Raw genomic sequence first — 17,513 nt, 5'->3', positions numbered from 1 at the left:
CAATGCATAAAAAATGTACGTGATGTTAACGTTTGTGTAATAAAGAACTATTATTTTTATTATATATATTTATTATATATATTATATACATTTTATTATGTATATTTATTAGCATATTTATAAAATTAAAAATATAAAGTTTAAAAAATATTACAAAAAATTAGTTAATTAGTTAATTAGAAACAATTCAAAAATATTTTTTATAGTATAACTGTTTCAGATTGTAAGTATTGTTGAACAAAAAGAAAATCAATTAAAAAATTTTCTATTAAATCTATGACTTTACTTGATATATTTTTTATTAGAATGAATGAATGCATTATAATGGAGAGAGGGGGAGAACATTTATAATCGGTACTCCATTAAATTATCATTGTAGTTTGTATTTGACTTTCGCACTAAAGAAGGTTCAACTCCAGAGTCGAAAAACGTTTGATTTAGATATCTATCTTGGTAAGTACATTCAAATTGAATTGCAAGTTATATCTCATCATATTAATATATATAAATCAGCAACGCTACCTCATAAAAATAACTCATTACTGTTACTATTCTTTTTCCTAAAAAATCATTATCGTTACTCGTTATTGATTTGCAAAGGTAATTCGTTATCGTTACTCAAAATATAACGAGTCGTTACTTTTTCGTTACTTTTTCTCTTGATACTAATAGAATATTATATAGCGTTTTTCATTGGCAAAACTTGTGTGCAATGCACATTAAAACTATTGTACATAATTCTAATTTAAATATAAAAATGAGATATCTGAGAGGATAAAATGCCTAAAATATATTTACATCAAATATTATAATTTATATCAAATAACATAATAAAATGTTAAGGATTTCGTAGTTTAACTTGTTTCTATATTTTTATTAACTATACATCTTTACGTTGATTGTACAGCGGCTGTAAAGTGATCTGCATATAATAGCGTTTTTCATTAACAGAACTAATACGCACTGAATGCATATTAGTTTTATTAATGAAAAACGCTATTATATGCAGATTCTTGCGGTAACTATAAAAAAGAAGGAAGAATTCTGTTTTTAGTAAGGAAAAAGCTAAAAGGCTAATGTATATACGCTCTAGTTATGATTAAAATTTTTACGTAAATAGAAATAAAGTAACGATAGAAATAAAAGTAACTAGAAATCGTTACCATTACCTCAAAAATTTAACTATGTTATCATGAACGTTATTCAGAAGAAAATGTAACGTCATTACTCAAACGTTACCAAAAAAGTAACTTGTAAAAAAAATAATAGTAACGACGTTACAAATGCCAATCCTAAATAATAAATAAAGTAAAGTAAAGTATATAATAGTAAAGTAAATATATTATTAATTTAGATAAAATTAATATAGAAGATAATAGTAAAGTAAATATATTATTAATTTAGATAAAATTAATATAGAATCTTCAATATTATAACAAAATAATGAACAAATATTTGGGGAAATAGGACTCAGCGCGGAATCAAAGTAAAAATGTAATGATAAAATAATCTTCATTAGCTTATGTATTCGTATCAGCGATGACACAAGCCATCAGTGCAATTATAGAGTGAACATCACATTGCGTTACATTTTTCAATAAAAAAACAGCTTTTGGATTATAATTACATACTAGATATTAATAATTTAATGTGTTTGATTTATAACGTATTGGATTGGATTATAACTTATTGAATGCGAATGAATCTAATGCATCAGTTTTGGTAAGTAACCATTAGATTCCGTTCTCTAAGTATATGATGGCCGTTTATTTTAACATTATGTTTCGTTTCTTAATTTTACTTTACAAAGGTTCTGTGAAATCCTTTCCTCAGGAAACTACTAGGAATCTTTTTGATACTGGAATATTTTTGATAAGATAAATTCTTTCTTTCTTCATCTTTTTGATAAGATGGTTGACAATGTGACTGTTGCATCCTCAGAACACGTATAATCGAATACATTGCCATTGATAATGATTAGAAGTAAGTCGAAATGAATCCGGACATTGTCATAGTAAGTAAAAAATTATTGTTATATATATAATGAACTAATAAAGATCATTTTATCATTTGCGCATTTACTCTGGTTCACAAATCGAAATCAAACCAATATCGATTGATTTTTTTTATTTGATATTGATTTTTCTATTGATCTTCTATTGAGGAAGGTCTCGAAGTTATATAGCCGTTTTCGTAGCTAGTCGCGACCAATTGTCTATGTGACCGCTGCAGATCGGTTATATCGTGCTACGTGGCCTAAGAGGCGCCGAACCGGCAGCCTGTCTTGTCGTTCTTATGCTTATTCCGGTTTCTTGTACGTGTGTATGTATGTATGATAAAAAGGGCATGTAGTGGGTCCACTTTTCCTATACATCATTGGCGCAACATTTATAATAAAATATGCCACATAACATGCTCCCTCCGTTGAGAGGACATATGCCGATCAACTAGATTTTTGATGGTTCTGTTTGTGCAGACGAAGTACAATGTTCGATGTTCGCGTGACATTATTTAATTGGAAATAGACATTTCACCGATCGTTTTAATAATCCCGCATCGTTTTAACGGTTCGTACAACTCCTTCTTCACCGGGATGAATATCTGCGACTCTGCCCAGGGCAATGCAGTAAATTTTTCTCCTTGATGAGAACGATTATTCCAAGAACGTTGATTCTTTCGCCGTCCTTGGTCCCTTTATGGCGAACTTGAAGCTCATTGAGATATTCTAGGCTTCAACGTGCCCAGAAATCCTGTCGGATCTCGTAGATGTGCTGCCAGGTAGAGAGACGATTGGCTGGGACAGACGAGACATCAGACTCCGGTAGATTAATCAATGGTCAACCGATCAAATAATGAGCGGGTTAAGGCTAAAGGATCGTCGACAAGGACGAAATAGGTCTAGAATTTAGTATACCTTCGATTTCTATGATAAAGGTTTAATTTTTCAAATGTAAATAAAAGTTCACTGACCAAGCGCTGATGTTTGAATAACTTTACTGTGGATTCCCACAGTCCCCCGAAATGTGAAGCGATAGGAGGTATGAAATGCCACTTGATATGATGTTCGATAGCAAACTGATTTGTTATATTTTTGTGCCCGTCGGAGTTAAAAAGAACATAGAGTTCTTTTAATTGATTATTGGGTCCGCAAAAATTAGTCTCATTGTTCGTGTAAATATCTATTGGAATACCTTGCCTGGTTATGAAACGTCACAAAACCGCGAAAAATCGGTTGTCATATCGCTTACGATCTCTAAATGTACGTCCTTTACAGCCATGCAAACAACACGCACACGTAAACCTTGATTCGATTCTGATTTTTGTGTTTCTTTTCTTTGATATAGAATGGTCCGTAGAAATCTTTGAAGTGTTATCGAAAGGGAATGCGCTATGTACTCGAATAGTTGGTAGATTACTCATTTTATAATTAATTGTATCGGTCGAATCGGGAACGTACGCATGATCACACTATTTTACGCATTTGATTTCTATCGTCCAGAATCCAGACTCTTTGTCTGATAGCATATAAGGTCATTTGGATACCAGCATGGTAGTGTTGTTCATGGGTTTTTTTAATAATAAGGTCTGTCATAAAAGTAATTTGGAAGTAGAATGGGATGTTTCTGTGTAAAGGCTAATTTTGATCTTCTAAGGCGGCCGCCGACGCAGATTAAACCATTTTCGTCGATGAAAGGATTCACAACGTAGCAATATTATTTTTATTTATGATTGTTTAGCCGCAAGCCTCTTTAGTTCTTGTAAAAAGTGAGAAATCTGTGTGATCTTTATTATCCTGATCTTAGCTTCGTCTAATTCTTTTATGCATTCTCCTCGATACGTATTCGTCGGCCAAAAACGCAGGCATAATGTTATGATTCGTCTCAATTTTGAATAAGAGTATTTTCGAAGGATGTTACAATTGATCACTATCTTTAAACAGATATTTCTCCGGCGCGGATATCTTAGTTAATTCCATCATTCTTGTAGGCCATTTGTTTTCTTATTAACCATGACGGCTCCATAAACTAGATTTGATTATTTAGAAAAGCGTTTGGTAATTGACCTCTAGAGAGCGTATCGGCTGGATTGTCTTTAGATTTGATGTGTCGTCACATTTGGAAATCCATTATCTCTTGAATTTGTGCGACGCGATATGACACGTGTATTTTTAAGAGATGGGGCGGAGTTCTCAACCAATGCAGCGTAATAGTTGAATCGTTCCATAATTATTACCTGTTTAATAGTTAATTCGTGTCGCGTATCTCGCGATATAACTTGGCCAATAAAAACGCGCCGCACAATTCCAACCGAGGGATAGTCATGGTCTTTAAGTTAGTCGTGCGACTCGGTGATTTGGCACACAGAAGGCATTGTGCATTATTATATTTGTTGATTGAACGAATGTATAGACAAGCGCCATAGTTTTTGATGCTTGCATCGCAAAAACCATGAATTTGGACGTCAGTCTAACCGGGAAGTATTACTCAGCATTCGATTGTTAATTCATTAATTGAGTTTAATTGGGTTGTGAACTCGGTCCATGTATATATAGTAGGAAGAATGGTCCCAATCTAATTTGTGTTGCCATAAATCCTGCATTATTAATGGCGTATAATATGACAGGACCTAGAATAGAGGGTCAAAGATTTTTACAATTTCAGAAATAACAGTTCGTTTTGTGATCTTCTCTGATTGATTAACTGTACGTACTGAATAACATAACACGTCATCACGAGCACACCACGATATAATGTCTTCAAGGGATTGTCTTTGTCAAATACGAGATCGGTATTTATGGCATCGAGATCTAAATCATTGATGATTTGTTTTTTGTTCGATGCTCACTGGCGAATATTGAACCCGCTCCGCGAAAATATTACTTCTTTTCGTAACGTACGCGCTTCCTCGATAGTGTTTGAGCCTGTTAATAAATCGTCCACGTATAAATATCTGTAGAGGACCACGGATGCTTTGGGATATTTATCGCGTTCGTCATCTGCCAGTTGTTGTATTGTGCGTATGGCAAAACATCAAATATGAGTGTATTAAGCTGAAAGAGTGTATTAAGCTTTTGATTGCCTTGACGCAAGAGGATGCGTTGGTATACGCGATCGTTTTCATGCAAGGACACTTATCGATACATCTTTTCTATATCTGCGAATAGAACGTATTTATATTCGCAGAATCGGAGTAGATGGATGAATAATGGATCTTGAATAATGAGTCCTACTAACAGTACATCATTTAAGAATAAACCATTGTTTTCGCGTCGAATACTACTTTGGTTATGTTGCTCGATGGTTTGATTACTGTGACATGTAATACCCTTCGTCAGACGCATCATCAATCAGAGTCATGCTTGTTTTAAATTTAGATATTCTTGAATAATTTGTGAGTAAGCTGTCTTCAAATCTAGATTTGAATTGAGCTTGCGCTCTAGTGAGTATAAACGTTTAAGAGCAGCGGTTCACCTAATTGTGATCCTTAAAAGGCAATCGCATCACATAGCGTCCGTGTTTATAGCATGTAATGTTTTTTGAGAAATGCGCTTCGCAATTGAGGTTTTCAATAGATTTCGGAGTGTCCGTCGTTATCTCCTCGATAATCCAAAATTTAGTAATCTGACTTTAAATCAACTAATGTACATACTACATTCCTAGGACAACTCGGCGATCTGCTTTCGCCTCTGACGATCCAGCTCAGACTCGTTTTTTGTAAGTGTAAGTCGTAGTCCCCTCTGGATAAATTGATCTGACCAGCTAAAAGGAGAGACAAAGTCGTCCCCACGCCAATTAGTACGTCTACTGGATGTGATAAATAAAATTCGGGATCAGCTAATTTAACGTTCGATATTTTGACGGAGTCTCGCGGAAAAAGGTCGGATGGCACTAAGTCTGATATCGTTGGAACCGATAAACATGTTAACTTCTTGCAGAAATTGTTGTATATCGATCGAATGATAACACGAAGAATGCCCTTTGTCATCATACTCATAAAATTGATCGATTGATAATGTGCACGTCGCGGTAGGGAGTTTTAAATATTTAGCCAATCTTTCGGAGATGAAATTGGCGCACGTATCCAGCAAAGCTCGACATTTAACTGATTGTATTCAATATCGTGCATAAATATCATCGCGGTCATCATCAATTGTGGCGTGAATGTAAGAGAGATCATTGCTAGACACGTCGCGCTATCCCTCACCTTTCTTTATTAGTCATGTGGTTTTTTCTGATGTCAACTCTATCGCTTCGGTCATGATAGTTGCAGGTGGATGTCTGTTAAGATGTAATAGTGTATTATGTTTTTGACAAATAGTGCAGTGTGTGTAGTTGCAAGGCTTGCCTTTATATAAAGGTTGGCAATCATAACATAGTTTTGCGTTTTTCATCACTTCGATGCGTTTGGAAATGTCTAATCGTTTGAATGTATCGCGGGGAAGAGGTATCGCTCGCGGCTTTCGAGACAACGTTATTGTTGGACACGACCGTATTTAATAACTCGTCAATTTGGCCTGCAAGCGAATAATCTTTCTTGAACATTGGTAAATTCGTCCTTATGATTGTTGTTCGAGTCTAGTAATATGAATTCGTCGTTAAATTCTTCATACGCATGATAAAGCTTGATAACACCATATGTAATCTTAAAGGACTTATCATACTTTTTTTCGAGAAGATTCGATAAACTATTCGATAAACTGATCTGCGACTTCAATGATGTTCACTTTTGAACAAGTAGCTTGATTCTATCAGCCATAGTTGGAAATGATGCGAAAAAAGAGAAAGGAATGAAGGAATTTACTTGAACGAATATTAGATAGATATGCGTATATGTTGTATTCTCCGTTAGCCTATGTCTCGTCTTGTGATCTAACCCGCTTTGTTCGCCTTCTTGGTTTCAATCATCCGACTTCGATCGTCGTATGAATTTCGTTCGCTCGTGGTTGTTTGGAAATCCACAGATTGGGATCTCGATCCAAATATCGTTCGCATTCTCCTTGCGAACGATCTCACAGGAAGTTGTGTAGTGAAAAATAGTCCAGAGATCTTTCAACATTATTTATTGAATATTAATACAGAATATTAATATATGTTCAGGCAAGATCTCTTAACCTTTGAAAAAGACTCGATTTCGTATCTCTGTAGATTCGGCTACAGAAAAACGCTTGAGAGATCGCTTCGATAGCTCGATTAGCTTCGGACCTGAACCCAAATCGAGGAGGATCTCAAAGTTATATAGTCGTTTTTGTAGCTAATCGCCTATGTGACCGATTGGTGATCGCTGCAGCTCAGTTGTAACCAATCGTGCTACGTGGCCTAAGAGATGCCGAACTAGCAGCCTGTCTCGTCGTTCTTATCTTTATCCCGATAAGATTCCGTTTTTTGTGCGTGTGTTTGTGTACGTATGTGATAAAAAGAGTAGTGGCCTACTTTTCCTATATATGGTTGGCGCAACATTTACAATAATATATGCCACATAACACATTGAATAAAGCAATTGATATAACTCAATGTATGATAAAAGCATGCTAAAAGGATTCTAAAGCCATCTGTATTATCGATTAAATAAATCATATAATTTTTAACATATTCTTTTTCTCTTTCACAAATTCGAAAATCCTTTTTCAAGATTGAAATATACGCGTTTACTACGTGTTTGTGAGGTGAAATTATGCCGAGATTTATGACGAGAACGACCAAAAATTTTGAAATTGATATATTTTTTATCATTCTTATTTTTTCTTAGTGTAACATGACGTCTCAAGCTCAAGTCGTAACATTTATTTGATACAAAAGTTTTATATCTGTACTTACGAAATAGTAATCCACAAACATGTAGTTTGTATGAATAAATAACATTGAGTTCTTAGACTAAGACTTATGGTATGAAATGACTTATGGAATTCGGTACGTACTAACATTCTAGTGCTGTACTGATATGATGCAAGCGCAGAACTACTTTAGTGCTATGACAAATTTCACTGTCAGAAACATCAGTGCAACATTCTTTGAACTCGTTCGGTTGGTCCGAATATAAATTCAGCACGATACTAGGTCAGTTTTTATTTGCCGAATACGATAATTTTAACGCACAGAGACAGTGCACACAAGCCGAATGCGCGGCACTGAAAAAGTTCTCACTCAGTGCACATTAGTACGGTTTGCTGAATTCGCTATTAGACGCTTTATCTCGAAGAATTTGTTATACGAAAATTGATACGAATATGATTGCGTATATCATAGATTGAGATATTGGTGTGATAGTAAATGATAAAAACAATGATTTCTGGTGATTTCGTCGAAGTTTGAACTTCACTTTAAAATCTTCTTAAATGTCCGAAAAGATACAAAATTTCCTCTTTAAAATGCTTTATTCTAAAATTTAAATGGTAATTTTTTGCTGAATTATCAAAAAAAAAAGATTTTTTTAAATATTGATAAATTGATTTGTAATACCGTTGTCATTAGGGAATCTAATGCGTATTTCGAAATAAAATGAAAATTACAAAGTAATCAAATTCATTAAGTGTTCACCAATAAAATTATAAATATTTTAGCAATTTTTTTCACTTTTTCACACTTTTTTTTGATGTTTCAAGATACACAATATCGACTACCAATTTAAATTGCTACCATTTTGTTTAAGCCATGTCGTATTAATTGTTTGAAATTACATCCATATGTGTGTGATATGTGTACACGCGCGCGTGTATATATTTTTTTTTACAAAAGAAACAATGAAATTTCTCAGTATATGTTGCGGGCAAAGTCCACAAGTGGGCAGTGTCGACATTGTGGACGAGTTAACATTGCCCAAAGCGATTGAGTTGGGCAATATTAACACGGCCTGGGCAGTGCTAATATTACACAGCATCAGGCAACTCGAGCAATGTTAACACTATCCACTATGCGGATTTTGCCTGTAATATAACAAATCCATTCGGGCTTTTCACAGTGTACGAGTATATATTCAGATAGGCTAGAGCTTGTTAAAATTGCCAATTCCAATTGGATTTAAGTAGCCTATTGCCTCCCTCTTATTTCTCACACGTACACAGATGTAATTTTAAATAAACAACTCGATATGTCTTGGACAGAATCGCAGTAGTTTAAACTGATGACGGCAACATTACAAATTACAATTTATCGTTATTTTGTATATATAATTTATTTTTCCTCAGATTGATATAACTCATTAGTGAAAAATTATCATATCGAGTTTCACAATAGTATTTTGAAGAGGAAACTTTGAATTTTCACGCGCTTTTTATTGGATTGACGTCGACTGCTTCCGTGCAATTTCGGAAACTGAACTTTCATTTATCAATTTTGCAGATTCTCATTCTAACATCGGCTATTAAAAAATTAGTTATCCCGTTCAATCGGCACTAAAAGTTTCTCAAAATATAGACTTCAAACTTCAGTTTCATTTTTTAAGCATTTTTGTATCATAATTATTTACTGTGTTACAAGTATTTAAACTTTCCTAAATTTTTTCTAATTTTCTGTTATAGATATTTTTCTTTGACAGAGTGTATTTGTTTTTTTTTCTTAGAGTCACAACATTATTTTTATTTTAATTTGAATGCATTATATTCTATCTGTTATATATTAAAAAAATTGTAATCTGTTTAAAATTTCTTTATTGATAAAATACTTTATTGATAATTAATATCTTTTATTTGTTATAAATATTTAGGACACTGAAATAACTTTATAACTATTTGATTTGAAGCAAATATCACGTATTTTAATACGTGTGAATAAAAAAATTAAGCAGAAAGTTGAAGAAAACTGAATTGGATTGATAATCAGATCAACAATGATTGTTATCATATTGATATTACTTGTTCTTATTATATTGATATATAATTATTACGTGCATTACGGACGAAATGGACGCCTTATTAACCTTATACCAGGACCATCAAGTTATCCAATTATTGGTCATGTACTAATGTTACAAGGTTCACGAGGTAAATTGAAACTTTTAATATTTCCATAAATTACCTAACTCTAAAATGTGCAATTATCAATATTACCATGTGTTTAATAATTACATAAAGTTATCAATAAGTTTAGTAATAACTCTTTTTAAGTAATAACATTTGTTTTCTTAATTAGATAGTTGTTATTTATTCAATATCTACATCTCAATAAAACGATTCAAATTATATGTACTGCGTACATAATTTATATTTCACCTAACATTTTTAGGTGACAAATAAGGAAATAAATATTATTATACAGAAAAAATAAATTAATTACATATGTACATATGTATAACATATTACAAATATTAATATTTATCATTAAATTTTTCTAGTAAGGTTTTAAAATTTACAACACATTTTTCAGAGAATCTCTGGAAACTTCTGATTACGATAACTGATAAATATTATCCGATTTGTAAAATTTGGGGATTTTTTACGCCTATTGTATCACTCCGTGATCCGGATGATATGGAGGTAATAAAATAGAAAAGTGTTTATGAAAACCGATTACTTAAAATTGATAAAATGTCTGAGATATTTTCTTTTAGTATCTTCATTAAAATTAAGTTAAATAATATTTAATTCAGTATCTGTAATTTCAGGCAATATTAAATAACATGAAACATATCAATAAGAGTTTAATTTATGATGTTTTACTTCCTTGGTTCAATACAGGTCTTCTCACTAGTGGAGGTAAAATAATGCGTGTGAAATTAAAAAATATAATACCTGTAATTGTATATGAGTTTTATTATTATATTCTGCTCTAATTATAGAAAATTCCAATTACATAAACGATTAAAACTTTGCAACTAAGCCAAATATTATTTTAAATAACAACCTTTTTTGATTATAATTTATTCAGTAAATCTATGTGTAATGTAGATATATTCAGTAAAGAGAATATGTGTATACAGAAATATATCTTTACGAATTTTATCATAGTTTTTACATATATAATCTCAAGTATACAAAAATAATCAAATTCATATATATCACAGATCCTTTTTTTGTATAATAAATTTTATTTCTTCATTGATAAAATTTTTATTATGTGATATCAATAATGTATAATACATATTTTTATTGAGTAAATATTTAAAAAAAATAATAAAAATATTTAATAAATTCTTTGTTCATTAATATGTTTATTAAATGATAACTGAGAAATTTCATTAGAACGCGTAAAAGAAGAGAAAAATTTAAAATAATTGGTGCTAAGTAAAAAAATTAATTAATTAGAAATTATGTTGAGAAGTAAGAGATTTTACCTATAGAGCAGCATATATGTATGTTCAAATTTTTATATATAGATGTATGTATATATGTATGTACATTTTATATATAGATGTATGTATAGTTTAACAATGTAATTTTTTATTTTATTTTCTCTGTTTTAGGCACTAAATGGCAATCTCGTCGAAAGATATTAACTCCCGCATTTCATTTTAATATACTGCAGCATTTTGTTGAGATTTTGATCGAGGAGAGCGAAAATATGACAAAATCTTTGAAAAATACAGGAGGCACTGTTGTAAAAGATTTAATACCGTTTATTAGTGAACATACACTGAATGCAATATGCGGTATTGTATCTCATTTTTATAACTCTATATATATATAATATTTTATTCCGGAAAAAAAGATAAAACATGAAATATTAATTAATAAATATATGCATTAATATATAAATCAATATAATAATAATCTATTTATTACAACATAAAATATTTTAAAATAATTGATTACATATAATATCTTAACAAATATATTTGCAAAATTTTAACAAATTGCATTTGCAGAAACTGCCATGGGTATTTCTCTACGAGACCAAGGTGCGTACCAACAACGATATCGAAAAGCGGTTCATGAAATGGGCGAAATTGTCATGTATAGGTAACTTACATATAAATACTATGAACAATTGCGATAGCTTGGTAAAACACTTGGTCCAATTAGTCTCATACCAATTAAAATATTTTTTTAGGTAAAACTCAGAAACTGTAAATATATATTGGGAGTACAAATTAATTCGGTCCGTTTTTTTGTGTTCAAAAATGCATTTATTTTAAAACAAAATGAATGAACAGATCAATTAAAGTATTGTCCATCTGCTTACTACTTTTTCTCATCTCTCAGGCAATTTTCGAATTCCATCTCGAAAAAATGTCTTGGAGGCGATCCAATTTTGGAGCCAATTTTTAATTTCTGCGAAAGAAGTGAACCAGTGACTTGCTGTTCCTTCGGAACAACCAGTAATCAGAAGGAGCAATGTCCAGAGAAATAGGTGCGGTAAAACATCCCATTTGAGCGTTTCCAAATATTTTTTACAACTTTAGCGACATGAGGCCGAGCGTTGTCATGAAGAAGAATAACTTTATCATGTCTTTGCTCGCATTCCGGCCGTTTTTCTCGCAATGCACGGCTCAAATGAATCAATTGTAACCGATACCGATCGCCCGTAATGGAATCACTAGGTTTCAGCAGCTCATAGTAAACAAGACCCTTTTGGTCCTACCAGATATAGAGCATGATCTTCGAACCATGAATATTCGGCCGTGGTGTTGATGTTGAGATCGATGACAATGAGATCCACCGGGCTTAGCGTAGTATTTTTTCTTCTTGAGATTATCGTAGAATATCAACTTCTCATCTCCAGTCACAATTCGATGCAAAAACCTTTTCTCTGTTGCCTTTGAATTAGCTGTTCGCAAGTGAAAAATCACCTTTCAACGTTTCAATTCATAAGGCAACCCAATTTCCTTGTTTTTGAATTATTCCATGGCTCTCAATCGTACAGAAACGGCTTATTGAGTTACCCCCAATGATTCTGCAAGCTCCTCTTGCGTTTGATCACTTTGATCTTCTTCGAGTAATGTCTCTAATTCTTTGTCTTCGAATTTTTTTGCTATTCAGAGCCAGGCTTGTCTTCAACGCTGAAATCTCCATCCTTGAAACATCGAAACCATTCCCTACATGATTTATTAGTTGGAGCAGTGTCATCATAAACTTCGACAAGCATTCGATGGGCTTCAGCTGCATTTTTCTTCCAATTAAAGCAGAAAATCAAAATCTCCCGCAAATGCTGCTTGGTTAACACAAAGTTCAACATTTCAAACACAGTAAAAATCAAGGTTTTTGTATGAAACTCAAAGCGATATAAACTGAATATTATTAGCAGATGTTTAATTTCTCTGAAATCGCCAAAATCACTATGAACCATTCACAACAGCTGGAGCCATTTTTAGAAAACGGACTGAATTAATTTGTACTTCCAATAGCAACTTGAACATTAAAATTAAAAATATATTAATAAATATATTAATAATTTAGATAAAAAAACATCTAGTTTTTATCAATTACTTCAATTACTACGTAAACTAAAAGAACAATGACATAATACTTTATTTTTAATTTTATTTTTTATGCATAAAAACAAATATATTCAGCTAAACATCAGTATTCTAAGTCTCTGCGCAATCTTACGCAAGTATAGATGAGTCCACATGCGTTTCAGTTACTGAGATATTGTTTCAGTTGAGAACTTCAGTTGTGAGATTTTTGCATGTCTCAATTTGCCCCTTGGCTCAATTATCCCTGTTTTACTCTATTGAATACAATATGATCTATCCAAATGTTTACAGCTTTTGAAATGTTGAACGTTTAAATAACATGATACATAAACAAAAGATACATAAAATAAAAAATATTTATCCAATTGCATTTTTATTCAATTATAACAAAATTGTCTTAAAAAGACACAATATTTATATAAAGCATTCAATATATCCTATTAGTATAAATTTTATTATTATTAAATGTAAATTAATTAAGAATTTTTCAAGTAGTTATAATGCTATTAAAATTGATAATAAAATTAAAAACAGCTTTCACAAAATACAATCATCTCTTTAATATAGCATATTTATTATTCAATAATTATGATTTAGATTAATGAGGCAGTGGCTGCGATACAATTGGATCTTCTCATTGATATCAAAAGGCAAAAAACAAGCAAAAATTTTGAGGATACTACACGGATTTACTGAACGAGTATATTAAAATTATTTTTTAATGTTTGCTTATATAACTCATATTACGTAAAATTATATTATAAAAATTCCATAAATTTGAAATTGTTATATGATATTTTATATGTTCTTAGTATATTTATATTAAGAAAGTTTAGTGTATTTATTATCAGAAAAGATTGAGATGGCTCTTTTTGTCTACAGCATCGTTTGTCGTTCATTCGTGCACAAAAATTATTGCCAAAAATTATGGCTCGATTATCTACAAGTACTTTTGCACACAATAATTGTAGGCAATTATTATGTAGGTAATAATACATGTAGACAATAATACATGTAAGCAAACGTGACTTCATTCCTGAAATTTTTATTTGTTCGCAAAAGTGATGTAGGCAAACAATACTGTAGGCAATCGATTTGTAAGCAAACGGGATCTTTCGAAAAAGATTAATATGATAATTCTATAGATTATTGCGGAAAGAAAACTTTATCAAGAATGTACCAATAATCAATACTTAAAAGATTTTGATAGTGACACAATGACAGAGACAAGTGACGTAGAAACGATTAAAAGTACGTACAATTATTAGAATCTCTTTTGTAATTTCGATTGGCATGTAATATTATAAATTATTTTTTTACATATTATTAATTATGTAATTTAAATTTTAAACAAAATTAATATCACTTAATAAAAATATCATAGAATTATATTAGAGATTAACATTAACATTTTAATTTATACATTAACATTTTAGTTCGGAAAAAGCGGCTTGCATTATTGGATCTTTTAATAGCAGCGTCTCGAAAAGGTCTTTTAACTGATTTAGATATCAGAGAAGAAGTGGATACTTTTATGTTCGAGGTATTTTATATACGTGGTGTGGATAAAATATTCGTACACTGAATTTTTTTTCTGCTAACGTAGCAACATTATAGGTTTCTGCAGTGATGTGGTACGTACGAAGTTTAATGAACATGTTCAGTACAATTTTGTCACTAATGCATGCAGGTTTGTGAGCAATAATTGTGAGAAAGTATAATTTTTTGCACCATTTTTCGAAAAACTTGATATTTTGACAAAACAGAAAATCAAATTCCTGAAATTCGAGAAGAATAAGTCAGAAAAATTCATCAAATGTTACAGATGGTTTGATTATAAAATTTTATCGAATTCTTTCCTAATTTCACAAGAAATTTGATTCTCTGTTTTGTCAAAACATCACGCTCTATTCTAATGGTGCAAAAAAATTATTCTCACAATTATTGACACAAAAACCTGCAAATATTAGTGATCAAAATTGTATTGAACGTGTTCATTAGACTTTCTACTACATGCCACGCCACTGTAGAAACTTACAGTATTGCTACGTTGGCAGAAAAAATTCAGTTCACGAAATTTTTATTCATTATATAATCATTTTATAATCTTTTCTAAATTTTTCTATTCATTATTTACACATATAATGATACATATATATGTAATTATAGGGTCATGACACTATAGCAAAGGGTATATGTTTTGCTCTTTTATTACTAGCTGAACATAAGGACATTCAGGTATCTTTCGTTAAATGAGCATTATTATGTAGATAGAATTTTTTTCAATTAACAAAATTAACAATATCAATACACAGAATCGTGTCAGAGATGAAATCAGGACTGCTATAGAAGAAAATGGAAAGAAATTTACTATAAATATATTGCAAAACTTGTCATACTTAGATAGATGTATAAAAGAAGTATTGCGTTTGTATCCCAGTGTTTATTTTATATCACGAATTACATCGGAAGACATAAAATTAAGTATGTAATTAATATTTCGTATAAATAATTTTTAACATACTACAATATAAAATGAATGTAGAAATGTAATAAAATTTAACATAAATATTTATAAAATACAATATTATGATAGCTAACATTACAATAGTACTTTTTGTTGAAACAAATTTAATTTTTTTTTATTTTAATAAGCCGTATGCAATCTATTTAATATTTTCTAAATTAAAAAAAAATATACTTTACAGAGTCATATATAATACCCGCTAAAACAATTGTGCATCTTAATATCTATGGACTCCATAGGGATCCTAATTTTTGGCCAAATCCAGATGTATTCGATCCAGATAGATTTTTGTTAGAGAAAATTCGAAATCGCCATCCTTACTCGTATTTACCATTCAGTGCTGGACCACGTAACTGTATTGGTAAGTTAGATCTTCGATATTTTTTCATATAAAAAATTTGAGGTATATAACAAATTACAGGCCAACGATTCGCTCTACTAGAGATGAAAGCAATGATAGCCTCTCTGGTTCATAATTTCTACTTGGAGCCTATTGATTACTTAAAGGATTTGCAAATGGAAATTGATTTAGTGCTGCACCCTGTTCATCCACTTCGTGTAAAATTTGTTCCCATCGTTAAAATGCATGCAACTATTTAACGCGAATGCATCCTTTAAGAGGCAAAAATTGAAAAATTGAAAATTGTTAAGTATGTTATAAGTATGTTATAACTTGTTTATATATACACATTCACTCGCTTATGTATAATAAAGATTATAATCATATTATCACGTGCTATTTATGAATTGATATTTATGAATTTGATATTTATCAAAATAATTTGTACTTCATTTACATTTTCAAAAAAGACTTGTCACAGCTGGCAATCGACCGTTATAAATTCAAAAAATTAATCTGCAAAATAAGAGAAATTTATGTACTATTTATACATTTTTACATAATTTATTTATATATTTTATTTTTTTAATTGTTGTTATTTTAATATTTATCTTTCTATTATTTACAAAAAAAATTCATATCTCAGATGAGAAGAAAGTTCATATTGTAAACATATCAATATTCACTCTGTTGATTTGACTGTAAAAAGATACATCAAAACGAAAATAATATAAACATATGAAAGCATAAAAATTGTTTCATATCTTCGCATTTGTTCAATTTTTTTTGTTATACATTATTGTTCAGTTATTGCAAATAAAATTGTCGAACATAAATTATGATATATGTTCCGCTTAATTACGCGGTTTAAAAGAATCAACTGATTTCGTCAATCGTTGCTTGTATATGTCCTTGACATGAAATAATCCATCGCATTTGATATTATCATAAAAAAAGATTTTTTTAAGAGAAAAAAAATTTATTTATACTATCAGAATTTTAAAATTTCATGCGAACGTTATGCGTGCATCACTTATTTCGTGCTCACGAAAAGCTTTAATTTTGTGACACAATTTGTTAAGATGCCTTCAGAATATGGTCAACATTAGCCAATATTAACAAATATCATACAAACATGATGTACATAATTATCTATACTAAATGTAGACCTATATATTTAGCAAATGTATGCAAAATTAGCATATACATTGGTCATATATTATATGATCTGAAGGATTTATTAATACAAACTTTTTATGTTATAAACACGAAAACACACACACACACACACACACACAC

General features: G+C 30.8%; 1 protein-coding gene across 1 annotated transcript in view; it reads left to right on the top strand.

Annotated features, from left to right (window-relative positions):
- The first annotated feature begins 384 nt into the window (after nt 1–384).
- The window catches only part of LOC108692910 (cytochrome P450 4C1-like), a 35,131-nt gene continuing 18,002 nt past the window's right edge, over nt 385–17,513 (top strand). The window contains exons 1-14 of the mRNA XM_018201488.1: nt 385–453; nt 1,834–2,014; nt 9,736–9,976; nt 10,359–10,468; nt 10,597–10,687; nt 11,395–11,580; nt 11,797–11,890; nt 13,945–14,047; nt 14,493–14,598; nt 14,784–14,890; nt 15,517–15,585; nt 15,663–15,831; nt 16,056–16,235; nt 16,296–16,430. Coding sequence (XP_018056977.1) covers nt 9,823–9,976; nt 10,359–10,468; nt 10,597–10,687; nt 11,395–11,580; nt 11,797–11,890; nt 13,945–14,047; nt 14,493–14,598; nt 14,784–14,890; nt 15,517–15,585; nt 15,663–15,831; nt 16,056–16,235; nt 16,296–16,430 — 1,504 coding nt within the window. The 5' untranslated portion in view covers nt 385–453; nt 1,834–2,014; nt 9,736–9,822. The remainder of the gene's footprint in view (nt 454–1,833; nt 2,015–9,735; nt 9,977–10,358; nt 10,469–10,596; nt 10,688–11,394; nt 11,581–11,796; nt 11,891–13,944; nt 14,048–14,492; nt 14,599–14,783; nt 14,891–15,516; nt 15,586–15,662; nt 15,832–16,055; nt 16,236–16,295; nt 16,431–17,513) is intronic.

The sequence above is a fragment of the Atta colombica genome, unplaced genomic scaffold (genome assembly GCF_001594045.1).
Source record: "Atta colombica isolate Treedump-2 unplaced genomic scaffold, Acol1.0 scaffold107, whole genome shotgun sequence".
Taxonomy (NCBI): Eukaryota; Metazoa; Arthropoda; class Insecta; order Hymenoptera; family Formicidae; genus Atta; species Atta colombica.
The sequence above is the reverse complement of the archived record's forward strand: the minus strand, read 5'-3'. Positions and strand labels throughout refer to the sequence as shown.